Genomic DNA, 24,919 nt, shown 5'->3' with positions numbered 1-24,919 from the left:
AGAGCTTGTGTTTGTGATTTAATGTGCGTATTGAAAGGTGTAGGCCGGCCACCAAGAGGATCCACGTTCCAACCTCAAAGAAAACAAATAAATCTCCACAGGGAAAATTAAATTCTTCAAACACATTGCAAAAGCATTAGTGAAATAATACATCTGAACGCAAGATAAACAGACACACACACACACACACTGTCTCAGGAGATCAAATTGGGTCACAATGCCTTTGTTGTTTCAACGCCAGGCAGCTGACTGATGCTTTCAGCTGGCTAGCAATTTGGCCCGAACCTTCATTACTTATAGACAATAGATGTAGGCCATTTGGCCCTACGAACCAGCACTGCCATTCACTGTGATTATGGCTGATCGTCCACATTCAGTACCCCGTTCCTGCCTTCTCCCTATATCCCCTGACTCCGCTATCTTTAAGAGCCCTATCTAACTCTCTCTTGAAAGCATCCAGAGAATTGGCCTCCACTGCCTTTTGAGACAGAGAATTCCACAGATTCACAACTCTCTGGGTGAAAACGTTTTTCCTCATCTCCCATTCTAAATGGCTTATCCCTTATTCTTGAACTGTGGCCCCTGGTTCTCGACTCCCCTTACATCGGGAACATGTTTCCTGCCTCTCATGTTTCCAATCCCTTCCAATACCATCTTGATAAAGAATGTTTATTACCCCTAAAGATGTCCCTTAATTCTGAATCCTGTCCTCTTGTTTGAAATTCTCAAAGGGAAAAGCTTGTCCACATCAACTCTGTCTATCCCCTCATCATTTTGACCTCTATCAAGTCCCCCCTTAACCTTCTGCGCTCCAGAGAATAAAGACCACATATCAACATCTCTGTAACCTATCTCATCTCCCTTCTAAATGGCTTATCCCTTATTCTTGAACTGTGGCCCCTGGTTCTCGACTCCCCTTACATCGGGAACATGGCTCTCATGTGTCCAATTTTTAATGCAGCATCCCGCATAGCTTTTTTTTAACAGCAACAATGGGTCGGGACCCTTCTTCAGACTGATTTTTTCAGGAAAGAGTTAGATATAGCTCTTTGGGCTAACGGAATCAAGGGATAGGGGGAGAAAGCAGGAACGGTGGGTACTGATTTTGAATGATCAGCCAATATCGTATTGATGGCAGTGCTGGCTCGAAGGAACGAATGGCCGAATCCTGCACCTATTTTCTATGTTTCTATGTTTCCAAATTCCTGCTGGGGAAATTCAGAGACGCTGTCCGAGTTGCACCAGCACTTTGTGTCTTTTTTTTTTGTAAACCAACATCTGCAGTTCCTTGTATCCACAAAAATCATTTCTCCCGAATTTCAGTCCAATTGTAAAGACATTCCACGAATTCCATATCAAAAATCAAAAGTTTGTTTTCCTTCTCCCAAAAATGATAAAGTCCGAGGTAAAAGTGGACAATGGAGACACTAGGATCTGCAGTTGGTAGATGGTGGAGTCTTGAACAAAACACAAAGTGCTGGAAGATCTCAGTGGGTCAGGCACCATCTGTGGAGGCAATGGAGAGACAACGTTTTGGGTCAGGACTCTTCTTCTGAAGAAGTGTCCAGACCCGAAATGTCATAAGGAATAGGAGTAGAATTAGGCCATTCAGCCCATTAAGTCTACTCTGCCATTCAATCATGGCTGATCTATCTCCCCCTGCTAACCCCATTCTCCTGCTTTCTCCCCATAACCTTTGACACCTGTACTAATCAAGAATCTATCTTGTCATCTATCGGGGGGGGTCAAGAGAACAAAGAGAGACTATCGGGACTATATTGAATACTTTTGCAACTTCGGTACCCTTTAGGTGGTGACTCTTTGCATACTTTGTGTATTGTATGCAAAACGAAGAGTTTCACTCTACCAAGTACATGTGACAATAAAGTATCACTGTCGTCATTTCCTCCACAGATGGTGCTTGACCTGCTGAGTTCCTCCAGTAACGCGTGCTTTGCTCAAAGTGGACAACGACGCTTCGATGCGTCTGAACAACATTACGTTACCTTTTGCCAATGGGGGATGTCTACACACAAAGATCATAGAAACATAGAAAATAGGTGCAGGAGTAGGCCATCCAACTCAGCATCCTGTACCTGCCTTCTCTCCATACCCCCTGATCCCTTTAGCCACAAGGGCTACATCTAACTCCCTCTTAAATATAGACAATGAACTGGCCTCAACTACCTTCTGTGGCAGAGAATTCCACAGATTCACCACTCTCTGTGTGAAAAATGTTTTTCTCATCTCGGTCCTAAAAGATTTCCCCCTTATCCTTAAACTGTTCTGGACTTCCCCATCATGCAGAAAAGCGGCTAATGTCAGAAACCATGAGGCTAGTACAGATCAGATAGAGGCATCAAGTGCAGGTTATTTCTATTGGCAAACACCACTCCATTCTGTGCTGGCATTCAGCAGCTACTTGCATTGAAAAAAAGAAAAATTATCTGTAATAGCTGAAACTTTGGCAACCACTTTTGCATTTATCTTCTACAGCCCTATTTACTAAAGGACAGTAGTTTATTCTGGAATTAGTTTCTGCTGTTCCGAGCAGTAAATGCCTTTATTTTCAATATCTGACGGTCATTGCTGTGATTCTCTCTTTATCTCTCTCTCTCTCCACGCACACAAGCATGCACATGCATGCACATGCATGCACACTCATGCACGAGCACATATGCATACACCCACACAGAACCTAATCATAATTAATAGTTAGCATTGTCTTTGATTTGTAGGATGAAATGTCACTTTGACTTTTGGTGCAGTATTTTGGGTCGTGCCACGATCAATCTTAAAAAAGCGCAGTGTATTCCAAATGGCTTCCTCCTTTCAAAGTGTCCTCGTCCAATTTCTGTAAATACTTTAATAAACGTCACTGCAAATGATTTAAAGCACATTTGACCAGATGATTGAAGGCGGAGTGATGGATCGCTAATCTCTATCATTTTGTTCTGCAACAAAGCATCTGATTTTCAGTACAGGCCATTACTTGTCTTTTCTCCCTGTGAATGTGTTTGCAATTTTAAGTAAAACTCAAACTGAAACTCACATGAAAACCTATGATCAAAAAGTAATTTCAGGACCAAATAAGAAGTTACTGAACATCTGTGCAACGAAAGTTGCTGTTATAGACATAGACATAGAAAATAGGTGCAGGAGGAGGCCATTCGGCCCTTCAAGCCTGCACCGCCATCCAATATGATCATGGCTGATCATCCAACTCAGTATCCTGTACCTGCCCTTCTCTCCATACCCCCTGATCCCTTTAGCCACAAGGGCCACATCTAACTCCCTCTTAAATACAGCCAATGAACTGGTCTCAACTACCTTCTGTGGCAGAGAGTTCCAGAGATTCACCACTCTCTGTGTGATAAATGTTTTTCTCATCTCGGTCCTAAAGGATTTCCCCTCTATCCTCAAACTGTGACCTCTTGTTCTGGACTTCCCCAACATCGGGAACAATCTTCCTGCATCTAGCCTATCCAACCCCTTAAGAATTTTGTAAGTTTCTATAAGACCCCCCCTCAATCTTCTAAATTCTAGCGAGTACAAGCCGAGTCTATCCAGTCTTTCTTCATATGAAAGTCCTGACATCCCAGGAATCAGTCTGGTGATCCTTCTCTGTACTCCCTCTATGGCAACAATGTCTTTCCTCAGATTTGGAGACCTCCAACAAAACTTTTTAACAAACTAAAAATAAAAAAAAGGGTGTAAGGACGGACTGCCGGTGTTGTCCGAGGAGCGCTGACCTTCCTTCCTCCCCACCTCCTGTGCTCCTTCCCCTCTCTCTCTCCCTTGTACTCCTCCCTCCACCCCCCCTTATCCTGGGAGCCCTCCTCTCCATCCCGCACTGATCCCCATTCCCGCTCCTATTCAGTCCTCACTGACATCCCCTGTGCTCCCCTGCACATCTACCCCCTGCCACCCCCCATTCATCCTACACTGCTCCTCCCATCCATCCTGTACTGATCCGCCCATTCATCCTGCACTGATCTCCTAATCCATCCGGTACTGACCCCTCTTCCATTTATCCTGCACCAATCCCCCCATCCATCCTGAACTGATCCCCCCCCCATCCTGCACTGATCTCACAATCCATCCTGTACTGACCCCTCTTCCATTTATCCTGCACCAAACCCCCCATTCATCCTGTACTGAGCACCCCATTCATCCTGCCCAGACCCCCCGATCCACATTGTACTGATGCCCCCCCATTCATCCTGTACTGATCCCTCCATCCATCCCATACTGATCCCCCCATTCAACCCTCACACACATCCCCCGCACACCCCCCTCACAATTTTATCTACTCCAATCAACACGCACTAATTCCCCAGCCTCAATCCATCCATTCCGCTCCAATTGCCTTCTAAAGATGGATTAATTAAATTGTGAACCACCCGCACTATCCATCCCGCACTAGGGGGACTCTGCCTTGTTGCGAGTGGGAGGATGGGGAGAGAGAGAGCAGTGTTGCGGGGATATGGAAGAGACCCTGGTGCGAGCCTCATCTATGGTGGAGGAGGGGAACCCCCGTTCCCTGAAGAATGAGGACATTTCAGATGCCCTGGTGTGGAACGCCTCATCTTGGGAGCAGATACGGCGTAGGCGGAGGAATTGGGGGTAGGCGATGGAGTCCTTACAGGAAGCAGGGTGGGAAGAAGTGTAGTCCAGATAGCCATGGCAGTCAGTGGGTTTATAGTGGTTAAAACCACAGTGTTCGATTGTCACTGCTACCATTGACGCGTTATTACAGTATTCATTTTAACAGCAAATCAATGCTCTTAATATGAAGTAGGAGTACTGTAGTTATTTAATGAGCAACATTCACAACTATACGTTGGATTTATCCAGGTTTTACTTCTACAGTCGGTCATATGCATCACGAATTTGGTCAGAAGATATTTATTGAAATTTTAACGTTAATTCTGAAGTGGGAATGAAGGAAACAGCGTTTATCAATAATTTTTTTTAAATCTGGTGCGTACAAACTGGGTATCTTCATTGCTGTTCACAAGGCATACATCTAATCTGAATGTTACACAGAAAAGCTGGAGAAACTCAGCGGGTGCAGCAGCATCTATGGAGCGAAGGAAATAGGCAACGTTTCGGGCCGAAACCCTTCTTCAGACTGATCGGGGGTGGGGGGTGGGTCTGGGAGGACAAGAAAGGGAAAAAGGAGGAGTAGCCAGACGGAGGCTGGAGGGTAGGGGATGGAGACAGCAGGAAGGAGGTGAGGAAGGGGAGGAGACAGCAAGGACTAACAGAATTGGGAGAATTCGATGTTCATGCCCCGGGGGTGTAGACTCCCCAAACGGAATATGAGGTGCTGTTCCTCCAATTTCCGGTGCTGCTCGCTGTGGCCATGGAGGAGACCCAGGACAGAGAGGTCGGAGGCGGAGTGGGAGGGGGAGTTGAAGTGCTGAGCCACCGGGAGGTCAGCTTGGTTATTGCGGACCGAGCGGAGGTGTTCGGCGAAACGATCGCCCAACCTCCGCTTGGTCTCATTTTTTATAGATCTGCTGGCAATCTAGAGCACTGCCCTACATACTAATCTGAATGTCTGGTAATGCCTTTCGAAATTTCCTTGCAACCTGTATATTTTGTTGTGGATAAATTATGTGGGCAGCGAGAGTGTTTATGTACCAATTGCAATAACGACCCATGTCATGATAATTTTCGGTCCTTCACAGAAAACATGCTTGCATCAATCTGTAGTGTGCATGGTTAAGGATATATGTTACCATGGTCCAGGATTTATTGACCCAGGTTGATCATATGCTGAATAATCCAACCACATTCTTTCACAGTGGAAAGAAATAATAGAAATTGCATTTATTGCAAAGTGTAAAAAGAGTTGAGATACTGTATTATAATTTTGCTACATGTCATTGTGGTATATAGCATGTCTTGATTGGTGAATATGTTTAGTTTGTGAATTTATTTGATGCAGAAATAATATGTGAATGCTTCATTGAGCATAATTCCGACTGGTAACTACGCACTTCGTACGAGCACATTATCGTACACGTCTTAAATGACCACCTAAACTGTTCTTTGGCAACCTAAAAAGCTGCCTAGGTTGCCCGGCTGGCATCAGGGAAAAAATTTTTAAGTGAGAGCCGTGGTGTATGTAAGGAGTGGGGGAGAAAGTGGGATAACATAGAACTGGTGTTATGGTCAGGGTGCACTTGATGGGCCAAAGGGCCTGTTTCCACGCTGTATCTCTAAACAAATAAAACTAAATAGTTTGAGCAGACACAATTTAAAACAGTTTACAGAGGGTCTGCCGAGATTATTGTTATGAAACAAAAATGGGGAAGAGAAACGGGCTGCATGGTGGCGCAGCGGTAGAGTTGCTGCCTTAAGGGCCTGTCCCACTTTCACGACCTAATTCACAATCTTTTTTACTCGTGGACATTTTTCATCAGTCTAGAAAAACGCCCCGACCTGCTTGATGCCACGAGTACCCAGGTCCAGCATCACAACCTACCTATGACCCCCTACGACCTTGAGACGACCATGCTGCGAGTATGAGTCAAGAGCAAACTCAGCAGAGGTTCGTGACCCGGAGCCAGAGACCCGGGTTCGATCCTGACTACGGGTGCTGTCTGTTACGGAGTTTGTACTTTCTCCCCGTGACCTGCGTGTTCTTTCCCCGGGAGCTCAGGTCTCCTCCCACAGTCCAAAACCGTACAGATTTGTAAGTTAATTTTGTAAATTGTCACTAGTGTGTGTAGATTAGTGCTAGTGCTGGTCGGCGTGGACTCAGTGGGACCTGTTTCCGTGTTGTATCTCTAAACTAAAAATGACCACAAAAGTATTGCTGTTTCAAAGGCCTGGCATCAAAACCACCAAATAACTCGAAGAGAGGTGGTGAGACTTCCATACATGATCACTTCGCAGCAACAATAGGCCGAGTGTTCATCATTACCCATCTTACGACAACCAATGAAGCGAATCTCTCCACAGTGATATGGGCTGTTATCACCATTAATGAAAAGCTTTGTCATCCTGACATTACATTGATCTCTGAGGCCCAGAATGAAACACGAAAAAATCGTGGACTGTCAACAAATAGGTTGCAAGTTGTTCCAAGAGGTTTTGAAAAACGTGCTGCCTTTTGCCACTTCCTTTTTCGTTTAGTTAAGTTTAGTTAGAGATACAGAGTGGAAACAGGCCCTTCGGCCCACTGAGTCCGCACCGACCAGCGATCCCCGCACACTAACACTATCCTACACGAGGGACAATTTTTACCCTTTTACACCAAAGCCAATTATCATAGAAACATAGAAACATGGAAAATAGGTGCAGGAGGAGGTCATTCGGCCCTTCGAGCCAGCACCGCCATTCCTTGCGATCATGGCTGATCGTCCCCTATCAATAACCCGTGCCTGCCTTCTCCCCATATCCCTTGACTCCACTAGCCCCTAGAGCTCTATCTAACTCTCTCTTAAATCCATCCAGTGACTTGGCCTCCACTGCCACTATCCTGCAAACCTGTACGTCTTTGGAGTGTTGGAGGAAGCCGAAGATCTCGGAGGAAACCCACGTGGTCACGGGGAGAGCGTAGAACTCCGTACAGACAGCACCCGTAGTCAGGATCGAACCCTGGCGCTGTAACGCAGCAACTCTACCGCTGCGCCACCGTGCCGCCCCTTTATTATTTCACCCTGAATTATTTATTTCTCTATTTTTAATCTGATTTGACATCATTTCACATCATTTCTTTTCAGTCACATATAACAGAATAAAAGCAGTCACAGTCCATTTGGTCCATTGTACCTCCCCAGCAAGGACATGGCTAATCATTTACTGCAAAGTAACACACTGTGCTAGCCGAATGCCTTTCTATTCCTTAATATCCATGTCATCTAAAGAACACCTTCAACATACTCTGTCACTCGCTTGGGTCGAGAATTCCAAGGACTCATTCCCTGTGGGTGAAGACATTTTTCCCAATCCCACTCTAACAACCAATTCCTTAGGAAACAAGGAACTGCAGATGCTGGTTTATACCAATGATACCATGGTACAAAGTAACTCGGGAGGTCAGGCAGCATCTCTGAAGGATGGGTGACACTTCGGGTCAAGGCGCTTCTGTGCAGAACTCGTGGACTTTATTAACTTCACCACTCTCCCACCAGCATGCGACCTGCATGCGGCAAGCGCGACCTAACGTGGTCGCTTGTGCCGTACGGCCTCGCGCGGTCGGCCCCACTTCGATCGCCGGAGCCGTATGGAGATGTGCGGAGCTGGTCCCGACATCGCGTAGGGCTCAGAAAAACTGATCGTGTTTAAAAATTCTGCGCGGCAACGGCCTGCCGGCCTGCAGCCACCTCGACACCGTGTCACTCACTCGACCTCCGCGCGGCTCCCGCTTCTGGTTTGGGGTCGTGCTTGCCGCGAGGCCGTACGGCTCAAGCGACCACGGTAGGTCGCACTTGCCACATGCAGGCGCATGCTGGTGGGACCGGCCCTTTAGGTCGCGCTTGCCGCATGCAGGTCGCATGCCCGTGGGACAGGCCCTTAACTTTCGCCCTTCCCTCAAATTCACCTGAACTATCTCAGACACCTCTCTCCCCCGCTTCTTTCTCCCGACCCAAAATGTCACCCATCCTTTTTCTTCAGAAATGCTGGCTGACCCACTGTGTTACCCCAGTACTTGGTGTCGACCAATTTTTTTTTATTAACACTCTGTCCCTGGTTCTAAATGCCCCAGCCAGGGCAAGCATCATCCCTGCATCCACCTAACAAGACCTGGTAGAAATCTTTACGTCACAATGAGGTAACACCTCTTTCTTCTCAAGTCACGGGTTCAAGTCCAATCTATGTTTCATCAGCAATATGTTCTGCTCCACCAGTTTTTTTTTAGTTTTTAGAGATACAGAACAGAAACAGGCCCTTTGGCCCACTGAATCCGCGCCGACCAGCGATCCCCGTACACTAACACTATCCTACACCATAAGGACAATTTACAATTTTACCAAGCCAATTAACCTACAAACCTGTACGTCTTTGGAGTGCGGGAGGAAACTGGAGCACCCGGAGAAATCTCCCGCGGTCACAGGGCGAAGATACAAACTCCGTACGGACAGCACCCGTAGTCAGGATCGAACCCGTGTCTCTGGCGCTGTAAGGCAGCAACTCTACCGCTGCGCCACCGTGCCGCTCAGATTCTGCCCTGATTTTAACGCACGGATTTTAGAAAACAAACAAAGTACTCTACTTACTCAAAGCTTTGCAGATATCGACCACTGCCCTGAAGACGACAGCAGAAAAGCTAACTTTTAATCTAACGGTCTTCATGTTCGGCAGCAGTAGTTTTAATAGTTTGTGCTGCGGTGTGTAATGTATTTTGGCATCGGCTTGGATTCCGTACTTGTCCAATGTCCAGTGGGTTTTCAGAAGCCAGCATTTCTTCTGCTCCCACCAAAGAGCATGGTCCGACCAGTCTTGCGGCACAGCTATGGACAAAGTAAAATAAAGTTAATCTAATTAAAGTAAAGGGCCTGTCCCACTTTCACAACCTAATTCACAACCTCTGTCGAGTTTTCCCTTGACTCATACTCGCAGCATGGTCGTCACGAGGTCGTAGGAGGTCGTAGGTAGGTCGTGATGCTAGTCGTAGATACACGTGGCATCAAGTAGGTCAGGGCGTTTTTTCTAGCCTGATGAAAAATGGCGGCGACTGCGGTAGTGCTTGGAGGGCCGGTCCCGAGCATGCGGATGAATACGGAAGCGGGAACGTGGTCGCTGAGCCGTGGCCTATGGTGCCATCCTCACTTCTTGGTGCCATTTATGGAGTTATGTTGCTGTCGTGACACTTTCTGTGTTTGTGCTGTTTTTTTAACATTCAGCAGCCTTTCAGCATTTTAGTGTTTTAATACGTGAACTTTTATTATTTACTTTACGTCACTCACTTTACCCCCGCTTTTTTTTGTGATTTGCTTTTAATGCTCGTACTGCCCTGTAAGGGAAAGTTCAGGCCCTTTTGTTGTCACAAATTGATGAACAACTCCATCTTGGACAATGCCAGAATTTAAAGTCTCCATTTCAACTTTTTACAATACCAAAAAGCAGTGAGGTCGTAGGTAGGTCGTGATGCTAGTCGTAGATACACGTGGCATCAAGTAGTGGCGACGGTCTTGTCGGTCTCAGTGTACGTATTTGATGTACCAATCTCGAAATTTGTATAATCAAAATATCTGCGCAAGCAGGTAGTGTCCAAGGGGCCTGTTTTCACACTGTATCACTCTATGGCTATAACTATTTTTCTAGCCTGATGAAAAATGTCCACGACTAAAAAAGGTAGTGAGTTAAGGGCCGGTCCCACGAGCATGCGACTCCATGCGGCAAGCGCGACCAAAAACGTGGGTCTTGCTTGAGTGTACTGTACGGCCTCGCTTAATGTGGGGCTTTTGGTCCCACTTATCTTCACTGCTGGAGTCCGTATGGAGTTGTGCGGACCATTATTGTGTAAAATGGACATTGCAAGCAGCGGCTGCTTTAAAAACTGACCGAATTTTTGTTCAAAAATTCTTAGAACAGCGCGCTGGCTGGACACAGCCTGCCGGCCCGCAGCAGCCTCGACGCCGTCAGCACCGCCTCGACGGGCGTGCGCAGTGTCTCGACGCCGTACGTCACGCGCGAACTTCCCGCGGACTTCGCTCGAACTTCACGTCACTCACTCGACCCCCGCTTCCAGTTTGGTCGCGCTTGCTGCATGCAAGTCGCATGCTCGTGGGACGGGCCCTTTAAGTCGTGAAAGTGGGACAGGCCCTTAAATTCGTCACTAAATTTAAATGAACTTGGGGGGGTTTGTGGAAAGGTGGAGGTCGTGGAACTCCATCTTGGACGTGTGGAACATCCACCTGCCTGCACTCATCACCTTGGAATTACCTATCGAATTTATTTTTAAATGCTGCCTCCAGACTTTAAAGTCTCCATTTCAACTTTTTACCAATTTTTACCAAACACAGGCAGGTGGAACTAGTGTAGCTGCGACAATGTGGGCAGGTTGGTCCAAGGGGCCTGTTTCCACACTGTATCACTCTATGACTCTATAACTATACATTCCATCTTAAAGTTCCTTCTGAAAGATTGCAAGGAGGTATATCTCAGACTGCAGCTTCGCTTGGCCAGGCCAACAATGCAACGCTTTTATGGCCAGCCACACTTAAAGCAAAATGGCACAAAAACTTGGCGACTCTTGTCAGTCTCAGTGTACTATTTCTGTACACTCTGTACTTAATGTGGGAATGTGCTTTTGTATAATCAAAATTATCTGCACTGTACGGAAACAAAGAATTCCGCTATGCCTCAATACAGTTAATAATAAAGAACCATTGAACCATTATTGTGTAAAATGGGCAATTGCAAGTCAGCGGCTGGCTTTACAACTCCCAGAATTTTTATTCATATTAACTTCATTTCTTAGAACAGCGTCTCTGCCAGAGCCTGGACACAGAGTGCTGGAGTAACTCAACGGGTCAGGTAGCATCTCTGGAGAACATGGATAGGTGACGTTTTGCATCGGAACCCTTCTTCAGACCCACGAATAAAAAAAAGATACAAAATGCTGGAGTAACTCAGCGTGGGTCAGGCAGCATGGCTGGAGGAAAAATCTCTGAAGAAGAGTCCCGACCCAAAACGTTTCCCATCCGTTTTCTCCAGGGATGCTGCCTGACCCACTGAGTTACTGCAGCATTTTGTGTCGATCTATAACAATAACACATCCCTGGAGAATATGGATAGGTGTCGTTTTAGGGCAGGACCCTTCTTCATCTGCATCAAGACAGACAAAAGGAACCAGCATCTGCAGGTCCTTGCTTCTAACCAATAAATTTACCTACGTTTGGGAGGTAATAAATTTATAGATACATTTGCAAGAAATTCACTTACGGATTTGTTCCACTAATTTAAGCATGACTCCACCGACATGAAAGTCTCCTGTTACTCTCAGCTTGAAGTCCAATGGTGAATCTTCACTTGGCTGATCCACCTGAACGTTGAGCTCCCAGGAAGTGGCTCCATAATCATTGGAAGACGTCATTCTGCCACGGTCCAACAGCAGAGCTAGCAATAAAAACAACATTGAACAGTTTTCATACCATGGGATTTGATGGAACCTCGTGCAAAGCAATTGTTTGCATCAGCTATTGTCAGGCAACTGAATCATCCTACCACAACCAGAGAGCAGTGCTGAACTACTATCTACCTCATTGGTGACCCTCGGACTATCCTTGATCAGACATTGCTGGCTTTACCTTGCACTAAAGATTATTCCCTTATCATGTATCCATACACTGTAAATGGCTCGATTGTAATCACGTATTGTCTTTCTGCTGACTGGATAGCACGCAACAAAAGCTTTTCACTGTACCTCGATACACGTGACAATAAACTAAACTGAACTGAACTGACCATCTGAATAGTGAAAGGCCTGGATAGAGTGGATGTGGAGAGGATGTTTCCACTAGTGGGAGAGTGTAGGACCAGAGACCATAGGCTCAGAATAAGGAAGGAGATGAGGATGAATTTCTTCAATCAGAGGGTGGTGAATCTATGGAATTAATTGCCACAGTAGGCTCTGGAGGCCAAATTGATGGATATTTTTAAGGCAGAGATGGATAGACTCTTGATTAGTACGGGTGTCAGGGGTTATGGGGATAAGGCAGAGGAATGGGGTTGGAGAAGGCAGGAGAATGGGGTTAGGAGCGATAGCTCAGCCATGATTGAATGGCAGAGTAGACTTGATGGGCTGAATGGCCTGATTCTGCTCCTATCACTTATGGTCTTATGACCTGCAACACGAGATTGAGAACAAAAGTGGTTTGCCAGTGAACAGTTCTGTTTTAGTCTGCTTTTGGATGGCTTCCAAATATCAATGCTGTTGCAATAGACTATCCGTCTCCAGAACCAAAGCAGGCAGATTGAGATGGAACTATCCTCTGACACAAAGCGCTGGAGTAAGCCAGCAACTCTGGAGAAAAAGGATGAGTAACGTTTCGGGTCGGGACCCTTATTCAGGATCCAACCTGGAACGTTACCCATCCTTTCTTCTCCAGAGACGCTGCCTGACCCGCTGAGATACTCCAGTACTTTGTGTCCATCTTTGGTATAAACCAGCATCTACAGTTCTTTACTTCTACATATTGTCTGATACACCAAGATGCCAAGATGGGAACTCACCTCGGTGATAGCAACAATCCATTTACACAAACTATCCTTTTCATTTGAATGAATTGTCTGTCATGCAAGTTCATATGTTCTAGGAGCAGGACTAGGCCATTCGGCCCCTCAAGTCTACTCTGCCATTCAATCACGCCTGATCTCTTTCCCTATAGACCTCATTCTCTTGCCTTCTCCCCATAACCTTTGACACCCATACTAATCAAGAACCTGTCAATATCCGCTTTAAAAAATGCCCAAAGGACGGCCTCCACAGCCGTTTGTGGCAATGGATTCCATAACTTTACCACTCTCTGGCTAAATGATGCCAAATTAAGCCGATCTCATCTGGGTGCACATGATCCATATCCCTCCATTCGCTGCACTTCCTTGTGCCTATCTAAAAGTCTCTACTAACCAAATGCAGGGTTGTTCAATGCTGGATTGATGCCTAACCATTTTGTTGGATGACAATCTAGTGCCATATTTAATGTAATATCTTGTCCGAAACACAAAAGTAAACCGTATCGTCTTAAGAGTAAAATAATTTCCAAGGTAATTCCTCTGATGTTAATTTAAAATAGTTTAATAGATTTTTTTAATTACTTTTTTATAATCGAAGCAAATTAACTGGATGAAAAGGATGTTTGCATCATAACATTTATTATAGACTGGCAAATATCTTTGAACTTTTACAAGAAGTCATTGGTATCAGGCCAGCTGACCAATGTATGGCACAGTGCCAGACTCCATAAACCCAGGTTTAATTCCCCAATTGAATTGAATCAATCAGTAACAGAATGAAAGTTATTTGTCTTTGAAATCCCATGATACAAGGGTAAGAGATCTGCCAAAACTCCACTCAAGATCGTAATTAATTATACCGTATGGAACTGCAGTACTTGTGTGTGAGAACACAATGACAAGGGAGATATGAACTTTAATGTTCCATTAAACAATCTGTCTCCCACTTACACACTTACGGAATACATTTATTGAGATGCTTATTCTCTTAAGAGTTTCTGTGGGAAGTAAAAAGTAGAATCTCTGGTGGTGAAGAGTGGTGAATCTCTGGAACTCTCTGCCACAGAGGGTATTGAGGCCAGTTCATTGGCTATATTTAAGAGTGAGTTAGATGTGGCCTTTGTGGCTAAGGGGATCAGGGGGTATGGAGAGAATGCAGGTACGGGATACTGAGTTGGATGATCAGCCATGATCATATTGAATGGCGGTGCAGGCTCGAAGGGCCAAATGGCCTACTCCTGCACCTAATTTCTATGTTTCTATGTTTCTATGTTTCTAAGAACTTTCTTCAGAAAGATACAAAAAGCTGGAGTAACTCAGCGGGACAGGCAACTCTGGAGAGAAGGAAATGGGTGACGTTTCGGGTCGAGACACAAAATGTCACTCATTCCTTCTCTCCAGAGATGCTGCCTGTCCCGCTGAGTTACTCCAGCATTTTGTGCCTATCTTCGATTTAAACCAGCAGCTGCAGTTCTTTCCTCGAACTTTCTTCAGCGTGGGTCTCTTCCACCAACAAGCGACTCTTCTTCTTCTTATGTATGGCGTGTGATGCCCCTGTCCCACTTAGGAAACCTGAACGGAAACCTCTGGAGACTTTGCGCCCCACCCAAGGTTTCCGTGCGTTCCCAGAGGTTGCAGGTGGTTGCCGAACGTTGCAGGTAGTGGAGGCTGACAAAACCAGACTGATTCTTGGGATGGGTCAGGACTGTCTTATGAAGAAGGGGACTGGATAGACTTGGTTTATACTATCTGAGAATTTAGGAGATTTGAGAGGGGGATCTGTATAGAAACTTACAAAATGAAATAAGGGGTTGGACAGGCTAGTCCTGCAGGAAGATTGTTCCCGAACATGTTGGGGAAGTCCAGGACAAGGGGTCACAGCTTAAGGATAAGGGGGAAATCCTTTAAAACCGAGATGAGACCTCCCAACTTTTTTCACACAGAGAGTGGTGAAATCTCTGGAACTCTCTGCCGCAGAGGGTAGTCAAGAGGCCAGTCACGTTGGCTATATTTAAGACGCTGCCTGGGCTGAGTTACTCCAGCGTTTTGTGGCCCTTGTGGCTAAGGGGATCAGAGGGTATGGAGAGAGGGCAGGTACGGGATACTGAGTTGGATGATCAGCCATGATCATATTGAATGGCGGTGCAGGCTCGAAGGGCCGAATGGCCTACTCCTGCACCTAATTTCCATGTTTCTATGTTTCTAAAACCTCCGGGAACCGCACGGAAACCTTGGGTGGGGCGCAAAGTCTCCAGAGGTTTCCGTTCAGGTTTCCTAAGTGGGACAGGGGCATAAAGTTGTAGGACAACTTGTTCTATTTGATCTTATTTGATTGTGCACACCGGGTTGATTGGATTCGTCGAAACAGGGCGGACCACATGTAGGTTGCAATCTCCCACCCCAACAAGCGACTCAGTGAAACAAGACGAAAGATTATTTACTCTTACTACCCGTCCTTTAATAATTACTCTTACAGAACAGTGACTGTGTGCAGGCAGGTGGGACTAGCGTAGATGGGGCATCTTGATCGACATGGGCAAGTCGGGCCATTCACTCCTGGGCTGAGTGATCCACCACTTGACTTTCCACTTCTACAAGGGATCAGTTAGACAGACAATGGAATATTCCCTTTGTAATACAACATCAAGGTGCTCAATGATCTAATCTCAAGAAGGGTCTCCACCGGAAACGTCACCTATTCCTTTTCTCCAGAGACGCTGCCTGACCCGCTGAGTTACTCCAGCGTTTTGTAGTGCACTTTCAGTGATCAATGCTATCCAGCATAAAGAAGCCCACTTGATTGGATGGCACATTGGGGTAGTGGTCGAGTTGCTGCCTTACAGCGCCAGAGACTCAGGTTTGATCCTGACTATGGGTACTGTCTGTACGGAGTTTGCATGTTCTCCTGTGACCGTGTGTGGAGCACCTTCAGCAACAGACTGGTTCCACCAAGATGTAGCACAGAACGCCACAGGAGATCCTTCTTCCCTGTGGCTATCAAACGGTACAACTCCTCCCCCTTCTGTCATGGGGTAGACTGAGGCTGACTCCCCCTCCCCCCCCACCCGCTCCCCAATCTTTGCACATCCCCCAAGCCTTTCTGCTCCTCACGTTAATTTCATGATTCATGTGTTTTGTGTATTTTGTGTTTTTATGACTAAAGGGCCTGTCCCACGAGCATGCGACCTGCATGCGGCAAGCGCGACCAAACCGGAAGCGGGGGCTGCACGGAGGTCAATTGAGTGACGTGAAGTTTGAGCGAAGTCCGCGGGAAGTTCGCGCGTGACACACGGCGTCAAGACGCTGCGTACGGCCTCAATGCGGCTGCGGGCCGGCAGGCCGTTGCCACGCGGAATTCTTTAACACAACACGGTCAGTTTTTCGGAGACCCAGTGCGATGTCGGGACCAGCTCCGCACGACTCCATGTGGCTCCGGCGATCGAAGTGGGACCGGCCCCGTGAGGCCGTACGGCTCAAGCGACCACGTTAGGTCGCGCTTGCCGAATGGAGTCGCATACTCGTGGGACAGGCCCTTTAGTTTAGTTTAGCTTAGAGATACAGCACGGAAACAGGCCCTTCGGCCCACCGAGTCCGCGCCGACCAGCGATCCCCGCACATTAACACTATCCTACACCCACTTAGGACAATTTTTACATTTACCAAGCAAATTAACCTACAAACGTGTACATCTTTGTGGTGTGGAAGGAAACCGAAGATCTCTGAGAAAACCCACGCATGTCACGGGGAGAACGTACAAACTCCGTACAGACAGCACCCGCAGTCGGGATCGAACCTGGGTCTCCGGCGCTGCATTCGCTGTAAGGCATGGGCTTAGTTTAGAGATACAGCGTGGAAAGGCAGCAACTCTACTGCTGCAACCACCGTGATGGCCCAGATCAATTTGACTGTTGGCAGATCAATTTCCTTCCTGGGATAAATAAAGTTCTATTGTATGGTATGGTATTGTGGATTTTCTCCGGGTGCCCTGGTTTCCTCCCAGACCCCAAAGATATACGGGTTTGTAGGCAAATTGGCTTCTGTACAATTGCAGGATGAAAAAAACTAGTGTACAGGTGGGCCGAAGGATTTGTTTTCACGCTGTATCTCTAAACTAAGCCCGTGTGTTGTCAACCCATCAATCATGCTTAGTCATTCTCTCTACAAATGCACAGTGGCTGCAGTGTGTACCATCTACAAAATGCACTGACTGCACCTACTTACCAAGGCTTCCCCAACTCCATGTCCCAAACCCACAACTTCTATTACTAAGTACTGCTGCAACAGGTTCACAAAAACCACCACCTACATCTTCCCTCAGTTGCTCACCATCACGACTCAAAAACATTCCTGAGGATTCAATGGATCCAAATTGTCTTCTGACAACACTGTGGGACTACTTTAGTTTAGCTTAGAGATACAGTGTGGAAACAGGCCCTTTGGCCCACAGAGTCCACGCCGACCAAGCGATCCCCGCACACTAACACCATCCGACACGCTGGGGACCATTGACTATTTTTTGTCCATTGCCAATTAGCCTACAAGCCTGTACGTTTTTGCAGTGTGGGAGGAAACTGGAGATCACGGGGAAAACCCACGCAGTCACGGAGAGAACGTACAAACTCCGTACAGACAGCACCCGCAGTCAGCATCGAACCCGGGTCTCTGGCGCTGTGATGCAGCAATTCTACCGCTGCGGCACCGCCCCGCCTGACACCTTCCCCAAAAGAGAATCAAAACTGCAATTGGAGATGGGCAATAAATGTTAGATAAACAATAAATGATAGACCCCCCATTAACACTAGAGACAATTTACACTGATACCAAACCAATTAAGCTACAAACCCAGCCCCTCATTGAGAACTAACAAAGAATGGCTCCGGGCCAACTACTGTAACCTTTATTGTCGGAGCTGTAAACAGGAGTGGTAAACCATCGGAGCGAGGAATTGGTGCACAAGATAAACTTTTACTTCTCGCAGAGTGAGCACGGACCAAAGATACTAGAGAAAGAGCCTTTGGCACGGACAGCACAAGTTGTGCTTTCAGAGAAGCTGTTTCTCCAAGGATCACCAGGTATGAGGCATTGTGCAAAGTGGCTTCAAGTTATTTCACTGCCCTCATGTTGAACGTCATCCAAACCCGTGCATATTTTCGGAATGACCTGGGACCAGTGTATCTAAAGGATTTATGCCGTGAGTAAGCAATTATGGAAAAGATGTTCTTCAAAAAGGAACAACATTAAAACAGCACCACATCCATCACAATAAGTTTAGTTTATAGATACAGTGCGGAAACAGGCCCTTCGGCCCACCAGAGTCCGCACCAACCATCGATCCCCGTACACTAGCAGTATCCTACACACACCAGGGACAAGTTACAATGTTACCAAGCCAATTAACCTACAAACCTCAGTGTTCAAGAAGGAACTGCAGATGCTGGAAGATCGAAGGTACACAAAAGTGCTGGAGAAACTCAGCGGGTGCAGCAGCATCTATGGAGCGAAGGAAATAGGTGACGTTTCGGGCCCAAACCCTTCTTCAGACTGGGAGGAAACCGAAGATCTTGGAGAAAACCCACGCAGGTCACGGGAGGAACGTACAAACTCCGTACAGACGGCACCCATAGTCGGGATCGAACCTGGGTCTCCGGCGCTGCATTCGCTGTAAGGCAGCAACTCTACCGCTGCTACCTACAAACCTCTACGTCTTTGGAGCGAGAGAAAATAATTTAATTGTGTGTTTCCACATGTGACAATAAAAAGCTCCAACATTGAACCATTGTGTTAGGAAGGAACTGCAGACGCTGGTTTACACTGAAGATAGACACAAAATGCAGGAGCAACTCAGCGGGACAGGCAGCATTTAAGAAGGAACTGCAGATGCTGGAGAATCGAAGGTACACAAAAAAGCTGGAGAAACTCAGCGGGTGCAGCAGCATCTATGGAGCGAAGGAAATAGGCAACGTTTCGGGCCGAAACCCTTCTTCAGAACATCAGGCCAGGCAGCATCTCTGGGTAGAAGGAATGGGTGACGACTCGGGTTAACACCCATCTTTAGATTGAAAATCAGGGGAGAGGGAGACACAAGCGATATGGAAGGGTAAGGTGTGAAAACGAGACATCAAAGGGGACGGAGCTCAAGGAAAATGTAGAATGGATCATTGTTAGCTAAGGGAAGGTGACAACGAAGCATACAAAGATAAAATGTAATCAAGAGGACTGTCAGACTGGTGGGAGAAGTAGGATGGGGAAGTGACAGAGAGAGAGGGAAAGCTAGGGTTACTTGTAGTTAGAGAAGTCAATATTCGTACCGCTGGGCTGTGAGCTGCCCAAGCGATTGGTTAGTTTCATAGACCTTCAGCACTGAGAATGACTTAATCTACATCCAATCAATCTACATCCAACCTCTTCCAATGAGAGCTCAGAACACCTGAACCATTCTATCGCAACTAGAGAGCAGTCCTGAACTACTAACTACCTCATCGGACTTTCTGGATCAGACCTAACTGGCTTTACCTTGCACTAAAGATTATTCCCTTATCATGAATCTGAACACTATGCATGGCTCAATTGTAGTCTTTCCGCTGACTGGTTAGCATATAACGAAAGCTTTTCACTATACCTCGGTAAATTAAAACTGTACTGAACTAAAACTGATAATAGTCATTAAATGTGGGCAAGAATTCTCCACACATATCTTGCATTTTTCCATCATTATATTGTAACAGAAGTACCATCTTATGTTATCTTCTATTCCAAGTCCAATATGACCCAGTCAACATGTAAAAACAAAGAACTGCAGATGCGGGTTTATACCAAAAATAAGTACAAAGTGCTGGAGTGACTCAGGCAGCATCTCTGTAAAGCACGGGTGACGTTTTGGGTCGGACGTTTTGAATCTGACCCAAAACATCACCCATCCTTTTTCTCCAGAGATGCTGTCTGACCCGCTGAGTTACTCCAGCACTTTGTGTTATTTTCTATTTGAAAAACTATTTCTCATCCCACAGATGCTGACTGACCTGCTGAGATTTTCTAACATTTTGGATTCCTACTGAGCAGTTGCCTCCATAACTAAGGCTTATGTCACCTGAGTAAATAACACATTCGTAGTCTCAGTTCAATTTTTCTTTTAATTACCTCTGTGTCAAGTTTAAAAGGCGGATCACAAAAATAAGCCGGTTTTCGTAGAAATGTGGATCTGCAGATGCTGGTTAATACACAGAAGGACATTAAGTGCTGAAGTAATTCTAAAGATGGGTCCCGACCCGCAGCCTCACCTATCTGTGTTCTGCAGAGATGCTAAAGAGAGCCACAAAGTGCCGGACTCACTCAGTGGATCAGGCAACATCGGCGAAAAAGAAAATGTGACTTTTGGGTCAGAACACTTCTTCAGACTAAAGATGGGGGATAAACTGGAGGCAAGAAAAGGCCAGAACAATTCAGGGCAGAGATCTACTGCATTCACTGTTCCAGGTGAGAACTCTTATATATCTGCGAGGCCAAGTGCAGACTGGGCGATCGTTTCCCTGAACACCTTTGCTCAGTACGCTTTAGCCTACACTATCTCCTGGTCGCCAATCATTTTAACGCCCCTTCCCAGTCCCACACTGACCTTTCTGTCCTGGGCCTCCTCCCCTGTCAAAGTGAGGCCCAACACAAATTGGAGGGACAGCACCTTGGGCGGTTTACACCCCAGCGGTATGAATGTTGATTTCTCTGACTTCTCTAACTAAGTAACCCTTGCATTCCCTCCCTATCCATCCGTCCCCTACCCTAGTCATCCTACTAGTTCCATAGTCATTCTGCTTAGTTTCACTGTTTCACTCATTATCACCTTCCTCACAGCCAACAACGGACCATTGTGGGCTCCACCTTCACTTGATCATCATTGCTGACTTTGATTTGTCCTTTTGCGTACCTTTCATTCATTTGTTCTATGTACCTCTTCATATCTCTCGTTTCCCTCCCCTCTGACTCTCGGTCTGAAGAAGGGTCTCGACCCAAAACCTCACCTATTCATTTTTTCCTGAGATGCTGCCTGACCTGCTGAGTTGCTCCAACATTTTGTCTCCTTTTTTTAAGCCTGTTTTTTATTAGTTCAGCTTAGTTTATTGTCACTTGTGACGAGGTACAGTGAAAAGTTTCAAGGGTCTGTCCCACTTTGCGATATTTTTTGGCAACTGCGGAGCGTCAGTGACTGACGCCTGTAAAACCGTCAAGTTGCACCACGTACACGCTGACGTATGTTGCCATGCGGGTGATGCCCGGTTAGGGTTAAGGCTGTAAAATATTCTTCCTTCAATGCATGGATTCTCCCCTCTCATCTACCCCCCCACCTTCTTCCCTTCCCCCCCTTCCCCCCTCTCCCCCTCCACTCTTCTTCTCCAATAACCCCTCCCCTCACATCCCCCTCCCCCCCCACATCCCCTCTCTCCCCCCCCCCCCCCCCCCCCCCCCCCCCATTTGTGAACCCAGCCTACGACCAGCAATTCCCCACACACTATCCCACGCACGCTAGGGACAATTTATACAAACCTGTGCGCCTTTGGAGTGCGGGAGGAAACCCTAGCCCTAGCCCTAACTTTAACCTTAACCCTAACTCTAGGTTGATAGGCTTGGTATAAGTATAAATTGTTCCTAGCGTGTGTGGGATAGTGTGTGGGGGTTCGCTGGTCGGTGCGGACTCGGTGGGCTGAACTAAATGTGACACAGGGGCCCCAGCAATTGGCCTCGAACACCCAATGTTTTGCCTGCTCTTCATGGGAACTAAACTGTTGGCCACGAGTTGTCCCAGAGACATAGAAACATAGAAATTATCTCTCCAGAGGCAGTAGGCCATTCAGCCCTTCGAGCCTGCACCAGAACCGCCATTCAATATGATCATGGCTGATCATCCAACCCAGTATCCCGTACCTGCCTTCTCTCCATAGACTGAGTCTAAATACCCAATTACCCTCTCCAGAAGCAAGGCGAGGGGGTGGAGGGGAGAGGGGGGGGGGGGGGGGGGGTACAGGCAATGTTGTTCCCAAATATACATTTGCCCATAGTCAATGTTACTAAAACCATGTGGCCGCAGTAATATTAGTATCTAGCTGTCCAGGCTGGGTCCACAAAAGCATTTTGAGAAGGGGACGGCGAGGGGGATAAGGGGGAGAAGAGGGGATAGGGAGGGAGGGAGGGGGGGGGGGGGGGGAGAGGGGTGGAGAAGGAGAGAGGGGAGTGGAAAAGGAGTCTGGGAGTTCAGTCTACATTCATTGAATCCATCCCTGTGAAAAACTTATAGAGATGGTTACTAAACCAATGATGATGAAACCTTTGTGCAGTACTATTATTCGGCCCTTCGAGCCTCTAGCTGTCATCAGGCAGGGTCCGTAAATTTTCTCCATACATTGGGATCCCCTTGGGGGGGCCACATCTAACTCCCTCTTAAATATAGAGAATGAACTGGGAACTACCCTCTGTGGGAGAGAGGGTCACCACTCTCTGTGTGGGATGTGAGGAGGTTTTAAAGTATTTCCCCCTTATCCTTAAGCTGTGACCCCTTGTCCTGGAAGACTTGGATAGGGAGAAACAATCTTCCTGCATCTAGCCTGTCCAACCCCTTAAGGGGGGAGAGGGATAAGGAGAAGGAGAGAGGGGAGTGGAAAAGTCTATCCAGTCTTGGGGGCGGGAGGGGGAAAAGGGGTCTGGTGAGTTCAGTCTACATTCATTGAATCCATCCCTGTGAAAACTTATAGAGACGGTGATCGGATCTGGAAGCGGACCATTACATCTATACATAAAACTGAACGACTCAGACATCTTTTCATTTGCACAATCGATTTTATTGTATTAATTTTAATATATTAATGTTTAAAACCCATGCATTGAAGGAAGAATATTTTACAGCCCATTTGTGGTCGCTAACCCCAACCATAATCCTAACCCTAACCGGGTGCGTGGACGCGTCATGACCCGACCACCATGCGACAACCTCTTTTTAAGCTATCGCCTAAATGTCGCCCAAGTGGGACAGGCCCTTTAGTTGCGTGCTAACTATTCAGCAGAAAGACAATACATGATTACAATTGAGTTATTTACATATACAAGATAATGGGATTGTGATTGGGATAAAGTAAGGCAAATCGGTAATGATGCCTTATAAAATAGGTAGTTAACGTCCGACAAACATGTGTAGGTATGACAGACCACCGGGCCAAGAATTAGAAACCAGATTACTAAAATTTGCTGTCCAAGAAAGAAAACAACCAGGACCAAAATGAAAAAATCTTGTTGCTCCACATTCCTGGTGCTCAACTGGAAGGAAGCCCTTCAATGTAAACTGAACTTTGATACCACCTGCCATGGGCTAACGCTAGCTTCTGAACAAGTGGTTACATGCAGGAGGGAACAAAACAAAATCCCAAGCCTACAAAAAAAATACTCGGCTTTTAAAATCGGGCAGATCATTAAATTTCGGGACAAACAATGGTTCCATTGAAGGTACAAGGAACGCAGCAAGGGCGTTCTTTGATAACAATACAAACACACGAGGAGGGGCGTGAATGCAAGGCGCGGAAGGTAAAGGAACAGAAATTGGAAACGAACAGAGGAAAACTCAGGGTAGATGGAGTGGCGAAAGATGGTTTAGGGGAGCATTTAGGATTATTCCATGAATAGGAATAGGATTTAAGGTTGCAATAGTAAAGTGAGATGAAATAGTTTCACAAAGTTTTTCCAACGGTTTTATAAAAAAGTTACCGAGCGTTACAGCAGAAAACCTTTGGAAAAGTTACCTAAAGTTACCTAAGAGTTACCTAGAAGTTATTTAAAGTTACCTAAATATGCCTAAAAGTTACCTAAATGGGTTCCTAAAAGTCACCTAAATGTTACTTTAAAGTTGCCTAAGTTTCTAAGTTACCTAAAAATGTCTTAAAAGTTTCTAAAAGTTACCTAAAAGTAACCCCGGCATTCATAGATGCTGCCGCACCCGCTGAGTTTCTCCAGCATTTTTGTGTACCTTCGATTTTCCAGCATCTGCAGTTCCTTCTTAAAAGTTTGAAATAGTTACCTAAAAGTTTCTAATAGTTACCCAAAGTTACTTAAAAGTTACCTGCGGATTTTCTAAGTTACCTAAAAGTTATCTAAACGTTTCCAGAATTTTGCAAACCATCGCAAACGCTTATTGGAGGTGAAGGTTCTGTTCAGGAGATGATCCCTGGCCGTTTGTACCTTGTTTTTCCTCGGCAATAATCCCGAGAATCTTCCCTGCTTCTTCCCAGTAACGAGGAGGCGATGTTTCTCTTGCTCTCCTTTTAGTTTGCAGGCTGTTGCATTGCAACAGGTAAACTCACCTTTTTGAGTGCGGCGCTTTTACAAAAAAAAAGAAAAACCCCGCGACGTTCAACTAAAACATTCCTTTCGAGCAAAAAAAATGTGCAAAAGAAAAAACAAGAGGAAAATGTAATACTGGATACGAGTCTATGAATCTCCACTCCAATCCAGCGACCAGTCAGTCGTGCATTCTACCCGGTGTAGTTGAGTCCCGCCGTCAAGGTTTAACAGGGAATGCAAGGTGAAGTCTGAGATTTCAAACAATCTGACCCCCTCAAGGCAAAGATTTCCACTTCCTGCCAGCCGACCAATGCTTTATTTAAATCCCGGAACTTCTTTGTGCCTTATTGTTTAGCTGCGAAGTTGGAGGCACAAAAAAACTGCAGGTGCTGGAATCTTGAGCAAA

At 46.3% G+C, this 24,919-nt stretch overlaps 1 protein-coding gene across 1 annotated transcript in view; it reads right to left on the bottom strand.

Annotated features, from left to right (window-relative positions):
* fermt1 (FERM domain containing kindlin 1) overlaps positions 1–12,081 on the bottom strand; it is a 58,317-nt gene extending 46,236 nt beyond the window's left edge. The window contains exons 1-2 of the mRNA XM_055638841.1: positions 11,908–12,081; positions 9,237–9,470 (exon numbers count right to left, since the gene is read on the bottom strand). Of these exons, the coding sequence (XP_055494816.1) occupies positions 9,237–9,470; positions 11,908–12,058 (385 nt within the window). The 5' untranslated portion in view covers positions 12,059–12,081. The remainder of the gene's footprint in view (positions 1–9,236; positions 9,471–11,907) is intronic.
* Between the last annotated feature and the right edge of the window lie 12,838 nt (positions 12,082–24,919).

Source organism: Leucoraja erinacea, chromosome 8 (assembly GCF_028641065.1).
Source record: "Leucoraja erinacea ecotype New England chromosome 8, Leri_hhj_1, whole genome shotgun sequence".
In the NCBI taxonomy this organism is placed as follows: Eukaryota; Metazoa; Chordata; class Chondrichthyes; order Rajiformes; family Rajidae; genus Leucoraja; species Leucoraja erinaceus.
The sequence above is the reverse complement of the archived record's forward strand: the minus strand, read 5'-3'. Positions and strand labels throughout refer to the sequence as shown.